The sequence below is a fragment of the Brassica rapa genome, chromosome A01, assembly GCF_000309985.2.
Source record: "Brassica rapa cultivar Chiifu-401-42 chromosome A01, CAAS_Brap_v3.01, whole genome shotgun sequence".
Classification (NCBI taxonomy): Eukaryota; Viridiplantae; Streptophyta; class Magnoliopsida; order Brassicales; family Brassicaceae; genus Brassica; species Brassica rapa.
In genome coordinates this window covers 1,025,640-1,035,569 of record NC_024795.2, presented here as the reverse complement: position 1 = coordinate 1,035,569, position 9,930 = coordinate 1,025,640, and the positions used below count along the sequence as shown (strand labels likewise).

The window sequence follows — 9,930 nt, the reverse complement described above, 5'->3', positions numbered from 1 at the left end:
TTTCATTTAAATTTGGCAAACTCTTATCTATCAAGATATAAAGTTTTAACAACCGTTTTGCTTATGTGCATTGCATCTAGTCCTTTATCTTTTAGACTTCTACAATGTATTTATATATTAGAAAAAAATCTTGCATAGCATATTGTAGCCGACCCTCCTTTTACAGCCGTACTTTTTTCTTGTTGGCTAGTAAAAAAAAATATATTTGAAGACAGCTACGAGCTGCTAGTGGCGAGATATAAACTTTGAAGTCGTAATAACGGTATGTATTTTGTCACTTTCATGATGAATCCTATCCATCAATAGAGTTATCTAATATCTAACTCAACAAACGTCCACTCATAACCTAACGAGATGTTAAACTTTCATATATCTTAGAACAAGGATACGGTAACTTAAACTTATAATAGAACAGAATTTCACTCAAGGCCTTAACTATGCGATATATATATATATATATGTGTGTGTCAGTGTGTTACTTAAAGTATACATACATTGAAAACTTGTAACAAAAAAATTATACGAATATATGAATGGGTTCGACGCCATAAAAAAGGGTGAGAAACTGAGAACCTAAATTACGTAGTTGCTTCAATTAATACAGATTTCTCATAATTAGGTACGCAAGCAACTGTTGCTTACATCAAGATTGCATAAATACACTAGCGAGACATCCATCGTCATTATAACTATTTGTACATTAGAAATAGAGCACTATATAATCTACCAATTTACCTAAAATTGTCTTCCCTAATTCACGACACTAGTTGATACGATTAAAATATTACATTAAGCTAGCTAGTGATTTTATATGTAAAGATTCATCCATTCAGCTCCATCAATGTAGATGTTTTCAGGCACCGGGTAAAACAGGTTATTGTAGTCATCACCGTCGTCTCCAACTTTATAGTCTCCAAAAAACGGCGTCTCGTTGGCTTCAACAGAAACTGAAGAAGAAACTGGACTGTTGCTCGAGCCTCCTTCTATTCTTTCTGCCAATCTTTGGATCTCCCTCTCTGCATCATAGAGCTGTTCCTTGAGCTGAAGAAGCTGAGGAAAACAAATGTAATGTTAATTTTATCATTAAGCAACTAATCGCTGATGCAAACGTTTGATTAAATTTTAAATAAAAAGGAATTTTGTTAGTGGGTCTCCTCAATAATTTTGAGTCTCATTGACAAAGACAAGCGACTATTATAAAGATTAAAATATTGTACGGAACGCATAAAAGTATTTTATGTTGTGTAATATGGTGGCAATTTACTGTTCGATGTCGCTTTTTTTCTGTTCTCAACTCAAGTCTCTGGTGACTTATTTATTCTTTTATATGCAAAGTTCTTCGAGCCTTGAGCTCACGTTCATTTATGCCAGTTAAAGATAATTTGCCAAAAGAGTGTGTAAACTACATTACTCTTTGAGAAATTTTTTTGGCTGAAATACTTTGAGATTTTTAATAAAATAAAGCAAAGAACAAGGTAAATAAACAAACAAAAATTTTTTGAAACTTTTTGTTTAAAATTTCTGCAAAAAGTTGAAAATGTCAAATTTCTAAAATATTTTCGTATTTTAACTAGTTAGATATACATTTTAACGAAAATATTTGTTTAGTTCTATCTACCATTAATATCATTATCACAATCGTGGATAAAACTGATGATGATAAACCTAAAACTATTCCCTACCCGTATTAAAACTCATAGTTAGAAGAAAATGAACCAAAAAAAATATAAGATAAATAGAATAACAGAAAAGAAATTATACCTCTGACTCAAGTCGGCACTTGTCGACAACGACGTTGTCATGTGAGTTTTTGAGTTTGTTGTACTCTTCCTCGAGCCTTTTGTTCTTCCACCGTGCACGACGGTTCTGAAACCAAACTGCAACTTGACGAGGGTCAAGCCCTAGCTCCGCCGCAAGTTTATCTTTCCTCTCCGACTCAAGCTTGTGCTCATCCCCAAAACTCATCTCCAACATGTTCACTTGCTCATCGGTAAGCTTTCTCTTCCTAAACAAGCAATTGCTTCCATCTCCGGAAGCAACCGCTACTTTGCTCTTCTTTCTCCTTCGTTTCGGTGGCTTCACTTCACCTACCGTCCAAAATAATAAAAAGCAAGTTAGTAATTCGCCAAAAACAGAAACGTGTTATATAAAATAATGTTTGGATCTTTTCTTTACTTTTAGTTTCTTGATGTGTGTTTACATGCACTGCACGTAGATTATATCAATATTTTAGGCCTACGCGTGTTGGTCGAGAACTTCTTTTTTTGGAAAGACTAAGACCATCTCCATCCATTAGGACCCATTAGAGGTCCTAATGATTAAATTAAGAATATTTGATGTGAGTTGGTAAGTTTAGGACCTTAGTTAGTGGCTCTATAGTTTTCCTCCTCCAATGGGAGAACTCCTATGGAGTGCTTAAAATCATTTGTTTTCTTATGAATCATGTTTCAAACGGATCACATTCATACGGATCAAACACACATGCAAGTTTCAGACAACAACCACGAAACAAGGATCAAACACAGACAAGTTCTAAAACACATCTCTATGAGATAACAACAATTTCAGAAAAACCCAAATGGCAAAAAATATTTTTTTTGAAAAATAAGCAGACCCTTACGGATGAGAGACGTCGGCGAGAAGATACGTAAAAGGGGAGGACTCTGTCTCGGAGAGCTGCCGGAAGAGAAGCTTCGGGAGGAAGTGGAACCGTTTCCGATCACCGATTGACAGAGAAGACACAGGGACGGAGCGAGAGAGAAGATGGAGGGACGGAGAAGCCGGACCGAACGAGAGAGATGACGGACTCAGACACGCGACGGACTCATCGAGAGAGACGCAGAAGCCGGCATCGTCGAGAGAGAAGATAGAGAGAGAGAACATCGAGAGTGTTCGAGAGAGAAGAGAGTCTTCGGTTTCGTCGAAACCCCAGAGAAGAGAGAGAGAGAGACAATAAAAGAGCGGTCCAATGAGAGTGCGCCACGTATGGGTTCCTTACCATTCCTTTAATTCCTCAATTAAGGCGCGTTCCTGCCTTTAATTAGCCTTTTTTATTTTTTTTTAATCCCATTTACTTAGGAACTCAGGCTTAGGAACCATTGATGGAGATGCTCTAATAGATAACCCACTAGAATTTGTATAACTTCTTCCATTAAATTTGTGGGGTTTCCAGGTCTTGAAACAAAACAGAAAAATAGATTGATTGATAAAATAGATTGATTTTTCAGATAAACTAACTAAGAAAACAAACCCACTTTGTCCTTTTATTAGAAAATCCATTAAATGTTGGTTTTCTCGTAATTCAAAACCAAAGATGATTGAAAATTTCGGACAAACCTTGTTGTGGTACTATCTGAGTGTAGATATCAGGGTACAATTGAGAGATAAAAGCCATGTTCTGATCATCCAGAGTGTGGTTCATGTTCTTGGATCTCTCTCTTTCTCTCTATCCTAAATTTGTCTCACTTTTTATGAGATGAGAGAAGTTGTGCTGGGGAAGAGGAAGAAGGCCTATGATTTATAAAGGGGGTGTAGAGTGCCAAGAAATGAGTTTTTTTTTTGTATGAAGTGTTATTTTCCTGATGTAGGTTTCTTGTTTTTGAAAATTTCGAAACTGCCACTGGATATAATTACACTCCCGAGACTCGTTGTGAGTCTTTCTGTGTTAAAACTAGGAGGATTAGTTAAAGTGGTTTCTTTATCACACCATCTTTAATATTGTTTCATATTGTAAAGACACGACGTTGATAACTGAGACAATTGACTAATTTAAAACTCATCTGCAAGTGTCAATTAGTTTTTCAATATTTCACCCCCTCCTCCAATTGGTACATTAAGAAATAAAATGATTTATATACTAAAATGATTATTTACTTCTTGGTGCACAAAAAAATACTTCTAAATGAATAACTCTTTTAACATTATTTTATAATTAGAAATTAACTAATAAAAGACTTTAAATGTCATTGATTGAATTAATATAAATATTCGTAGTCTTCGCGATATCTTATTTAGTTTTGCGTTTACCTCTCCGTTCACAACTATAAAACACCTTTAATAATCTAGTATGCATGTAGACATGTATGTATAGCTCTGCAAAAGAGATCCAAAATAATGTCGTAAAGAAGATGATTAGGCTTTCCTGTTTAGGTAATTAACAAATCTAATTAAGACATAGTCATCGTGCATTGTGATGAACAATCACAAAGCCAGCACCATTATATTGGTAGTACGACGACTATTGTTCATTTGTTTGTAAAGAATATCCACTATTGGGATCCCAACCTGAACGGACTGTACTACAAAAAATAGTCAATAAAAGCATTAACAACAAAAAAAAATTTAAAGTGATAAAAATTATTATATGTATAAGTGTTTCTCATTTGTTATACTCAATATTCATACGAGAGACAAAAAAAATTTAAAATATGGTCGATACCCATTAATTGGAACTTTTGCTTCATACATATATACAAAAATGATGGCGCGCTCCATATAAAGTACAGTACAATACATCACTTACGATACTCTATATTTTATACGTCATTGATACGAGAAGGAAAGTCGAAGGCCTTGGCACGTGAAACTTACTAAAGTGAAAATTTTATTCATTACTAAAATCGAAGGATAAGAAGTAATGTACTACACAGTCTACACGTATGGTAGAAAGTAATAATTGCGAGCATCTAGGAAACTATAAAAAGTTTGGAGGGAACACCACTAGATAAGGGACTTATTATGAGACTCTACTGTCCAATGGAGAGGACATTCACTTGTATCAATGTCTTCCACGACCCAATCAGTCCCGATCATCATACTTTAGAATTTGTTTCTCTTTTGTTTTCTTTTCATTCGTGGTTAGGGATCCATGGCTAAGAAATTTGTTTATTATATTTTGGGAAAGATAATCGGTGCCCTTGCTAGTAGATTAGAGCTAGAAATTAAGCCAAATCGTATTTACCTAACATTTTAGTTTACAACTTTATATATTTTACCGTACCGGTTGACAAAATTGCCAAATCGTATTTACCTAAGATTTTAGTTTACAACTTTATATATTTTACCGCACCGGTTGACAAAATTCAAAGATGAGTAAGACATGCTAAGGGATGATTATTCAAAGATCTAGAATAAGCAAAAAAAAAACTTCAAAGTAAAACTCAAATATCATATTTTATATAATCATACTGATTATATATTAATTATTATATACATTGAATAATGGCTAAAGACTTGTTTTTTTAACGCAATTGCTAAAGTCTTAAATTGAGTTTTAAGTAGGTTTCGTAAAACTTGGAGCTCTATAGGATTGCTTCATATAAATATGCCGAGGGACAGTAGTAAAAACGGAATCTAAACTTAGACATTATAAACGTCCAATAAAATATATTACTCTACAAAAATGAAAAATTTACACTTTCAAAATTGAAATGTTGTATTTTCATTACTAAAGGTTAGAAAAAAAGGGTGGCCAATGAGGAAACAAATGACTTAGATTACTTGCTCAAATGGTCTAAATCCAAAGAGGATATTCTTGGGCATCTAAAAAGAAAAAGGGTAGAAACTTTAAAATAGTTGGAGTGTAGTAGGGACTTGTCGTCATCTTACAACTCCGAAGTAAATCATTAATTAGTTTTAGTTGATTATCTTAAAACGGGGGTTTTAGTCCATGTTCATGATGTTAATTGCTTGTAGATGAGGAATCTCCTTACAGATGTTGGACCAATGGCCTCCAAAATTGGGTAAAGATATTTCTCTGTCTGTCTTAAGGAGAGTGTTTACTTCTAAAGGTCTATCATTATAATTATTATGATATTAAAAATATAATACCGAGTTAACACTATAGAATAGTTATATGCTTAACATAATACAGATCATTCCTTACTTAACACAATACGTAGTATGGATGAGTTTTGTTGAGAAAAATGTTAGAATGGATGAGTTTGTTTAATTTTAGTTATAAAATGTTAGAATGGGTGATATGATATATATACATAAAAATTGAAAACAAACCCAAATACTCAACTCGATTAGTCTCACGGTCCATATACATCATTTGGATATCTTGATTCTAAGTGACTACTAGATTCGCACTCCCAAGTTGAACTGGGGCTTTTGTATACGTTAATAAAATTAATGTGTCACGTTTTTTATTGTTATCTTTTTCTAAAGTTTGTTCATTCTGAGAGGATGTAAAGGAAAGAAAAAAAGAGGGGACAAAAGAACATGATGGGAGCCATACGAAAGGAATTCAACAGTGGAACGTGGCGAATAACAACACGACCAAACGTACGTACAATATTTTTTGTGGTCTTGAGAATGCTTTATAATTAACATAATTGTAAAACATATAGAAGTAGACAATGGAAGCTAAAGCCTTTTGTCTCCCTCTTTCTTCTACTAATTGTTTGTGTCTGCTTTGAGAACACTGCCATGTCTCCACTCCTTAACATGTTCTTCCAATCCCACCCTAACATCTCTCTCCCCTAGTTAACTCCCCAATACAAATTTTCAGTATTGTTAAAGAAAATTATGTAAAACAATTTTGCCAAAAAACTATATATGTCCGAAAGAGCCCAAAATATCTGTATTAAAAGTACTAACCAAAAAGTCTGGCATGTGATGATACGTACCATGTTTTCGGAACTTAGGTGAGCCATTTACATAACTAATTAGGATTGATGATGTTTTGTAGTACATACTTCATGAATATTATTAGGGTCGACCTGATTTTGACAGTTGCATTAATATGTTTTAAAATGTTGACATTTCTAGCTAACTAGTAATCAAATATTTTTGGAATTTGATTGGCTCATTTGACTCAACGCTGAATCTGCAAAGGAATAGTGAAGGACAGTAGTCAGGTCATGATCTTTAAATGGAGGTGTAAGAAATATAAATTAGTGTACTCATTCGAATTAAGAATGTACAACTTAGAACCCAAAAACGCCTTCTCTTCCGATTTTGCATGCGCTCGAAAGAAGATTTAAAATTTTGTATTGATCACAATACTTACTGTACATTAGCTGCGATTCAAAGCAGACACGTCTCCGAGTTTATCGTTTATAAAACGAAAGTATTATATGACACCAAAAAAGGGTTATATATATGACACCAGTAAAATTTAAAACATATTTTATAAGATAAATATTTTGTCACATGATGTTCTAAACCTTTTCATTCGCTTTTAATTTATTTCAAGATTCCCTCACTCCTCACTTTGTTGTTATTTTCGAACAGGTGTTGTTCTTATGAAATTAGTATATTGTTTTTCTTAATTAACAGAGTATGTAAATAGATTAGTAGGTTTAGTATGCTAAACCGATCAATTTAATATTATGTTTAGTGGTTTTATTGTTTGTTACACGCTCAACTCAGTATAAGAGGAGTGATCAATGTAACAACATTTTTAATCAGAAATTAAGAGAATTTTTAATGTGGTACTCTTTCCGATTGATTTCCGATTGATCGATTCTCATTTTATCACATCAGCTCTTCGTCGTAAATACACAAATACTAAATAATACTCAAACAAATTTAATAGTGTTCTTCCAAAAGTATAAGAGTTTCTTTGTTCGAATCAAGACCATATATTAAATTAGATCGCCTAGGCATGTACGGCTATCAGCCTATCAAGTTTCACATTATTCTAAACAACTAGAAGAATAGTCACATCTTTTATAAAAAAAAAAACCTTTTTAATCTGAATAAACTTAACATATTTCAAATAATTTTTTTTTGAGACACTTTTATCTGGACGGTATGAGTTTGTTCCATAACCTACGACCATAGAAAAAATAACATTTTCAGTAAAATCCCAAATAACCCAACACTTAGTTCAAGTTAACTTTCAAAAGAATAAGAAACTAATATCAATACTTTGAAGTGAAGTAAAATATAGCTTTCACCTAATAATTTACCCATCGCTCTTTGTCGATCGATATATGCCGAACTTGAATTAACTAATTTTTATTTAGATTATGAAAATGAAATTATCCACGTGGCGACTTTATATGAGTCAGCAGAGGAGACCACATCTCTTGTTGGTTCGTTCACGTGTCAATTGTCATCTGTCTTCAGTTCATGGAACCTGACTTGTTTCTTAAGAGAGTACAGACCAATTAGATTTATTGTTCTCCCATAAGTTATAACGGTCGCCGCCATCCGCCATGCTTTTCAGTTTTCAGCATTTCGTTTAGAGACGTATCCAGATCGGTTTAGATAAACCAAATTCGAACCATACAAAAAAAGTTGAAATGAAAATATTAAAGCGAAACCAAGTCATTTTGAACTGAACCAAGAAATGAATACATATTTTTGATGATTTTCACATCAAGTAAAATTTGCTATAAGACTAAACCCATATGAATTCGGCACTGAAACAACTAAGATTTTATGTACCAAATTTTTTGAAAATAACATGTTAAAGATTGAGCTAATTTGATATATATATAGTCCAACTGTATGTAAAAACAAAGCGTTGACGTTAATTGATCCAAACTAATAATAATATTTATATAAGAAACTGATAATCGTACATAATCCAGCTATCCAAAGTTTTTATAAAATAAATATCAAAGTAGACAAGCATATAGGGATATGTTCTACACATTTATCCCACCCAAAGAGGCAAAAACTTATCCGCAAAGAACCGTTTGGTTTTTTGCTTGTAACTCAAAATAGTTTGCGTCACGTTTTGATTGAATATTTACCAAATCAATGGAACTTGGGAAATTTGTAAAGGAATCGTTACGTATGTCTTTAGAGATTTCCTAATTGGGAAATGAGACGTAACGATGTAACATATGAGTCCGGACACGTGGTAGTTCATGTAACCACAATATTGTTTTGAACTCTCGTTGTCGTTTGCGTCTAGACCATGCCCCTATACCATTTCGCCTGGACATTTTCTTACTCGTTAAGCCATTTATAATCCTATATACTAATTAACCTCTTTAAGTGTTACACAAAAAGTTAACCTCTATATATACTACTTCAATTAATGGGTAACAAAATTAGATATGAGGTATATGTTGGTCTAGTTATTTATATGCACCATGTTATCAAAATATGGTCCTCTTCAGATGTTATCTTTGTTTTAACTTTTAAGACCATGTTAGTCATTGATACAAATTTAAGAAACCAATTACTATATGCAATGTCTAAAAGTAAAGTATTTATTTCAACTCCGTCGTCAGCAATTTTTTTAAGTTTATTTAGTTATACAAAAGTATACTACTATAGTAAATAGTACTTGTATTCCCAAACCTTGAGTATGTGACGCGCTATTACTATATAAGGCTACAAAATCTTAGACCCACGGAAAGAAACTGATATCTTATGTTATGTGCACATACGTACATGCATTGGATTGATCAAATTTATTTCAAAATATTATATAGGGTCGTAAAGCCTGTATATAGACGTACACCACATACATGTTAGGTAGTCTACAAAATAATATTTTGGAATCTTATCCAATCGATTACTACTAACAGGAATAATTTCGCGTTTGTATATATGCTTTCTCATCCAATACGTTACTTTATTTGGAAAGTCGTACCTTAATATACAAAATTCGTAGGGGGAGTTGGTATTGGTGCTCTTCTAAATTATATGATTGGTTGTGTTTATGCCAACACCTTTTTTTAAAAGTAAAACTTTCTTTTGGGGAAAATCACTTCTAGACCAATCTTTTGTTTATAAAATATTTTCCTTCAGTTACGCCTTAATTTGAGCATGCACTCTACGATCCATTGCCTTGAACTTCTTTTATATGAGGCGCAAATGCAAATACATACATAAATATGTTTGTATATATTCCTCAGCTGATTTAAAATACGTATGGTATTTTTTTGGAGGATGATACGTAGAAGTGTTGGGGACATTTCATACGCATGCGGTTGAGAAACTTGTATCAGCATTCAGCAA

The 9,930-nt window shown here is 33.0% G+C and overlaps 1 protein-coding gene across 1 annotated transcript; it reads right to left on the bottom strand.

The window, feature by feature from the left end:
• Positions 1-566: 566 nt before the first annotated feature.
• LOC103866178 (homeobox-leucine zipper protein ATHB-40) lies at positions 567-8,797 on the bottom strand. Its single transcript, XM_009144087.3, has 3 exons — positions 3,337-8,797; positions 1,762-2,087; positions 567-1,050 (listed from the first exon to the last, which is right to left on the bottom strand). Exons 1-3 carry the CDS (start codon positions 3,419-3,421, stop codon positions 808-810), a joined length of 654 nt encoding a protein of 217 aa, XP_009142335.2. The 5' UTR covers positions 3,422-8,797; the 3' UTR covers positions 567-807.
• Between the last annotated feature and the right edge of the window lie 1,133 nt (positions 8,798-9,930).

Bases quoted from the DNA above. Each gene is read 5' to 3' on its own strand.
- LOC103866178 (XM_009144087.3), bottom strand. From the start codon at position 3,421: ATGAACCACACTCTGGATGATCAGAACATGGCTTTTATCTCTCAATTG. The intron at 2,088-3,336 runs GTTTGTCCGAAA...TTTGGACGGTAG, and splicing joins TCAGATAGTACCACAACAAG to GTGAAGTGAAGCCACCGAAA. The intron at 1,051-1,761 runs GTATAATTTCTT...TGTTTTCCTCAG, and splicing joins AGTGCCGACTTGAGTCAGAG to CTTCTTCAGCTCAAGGAACA.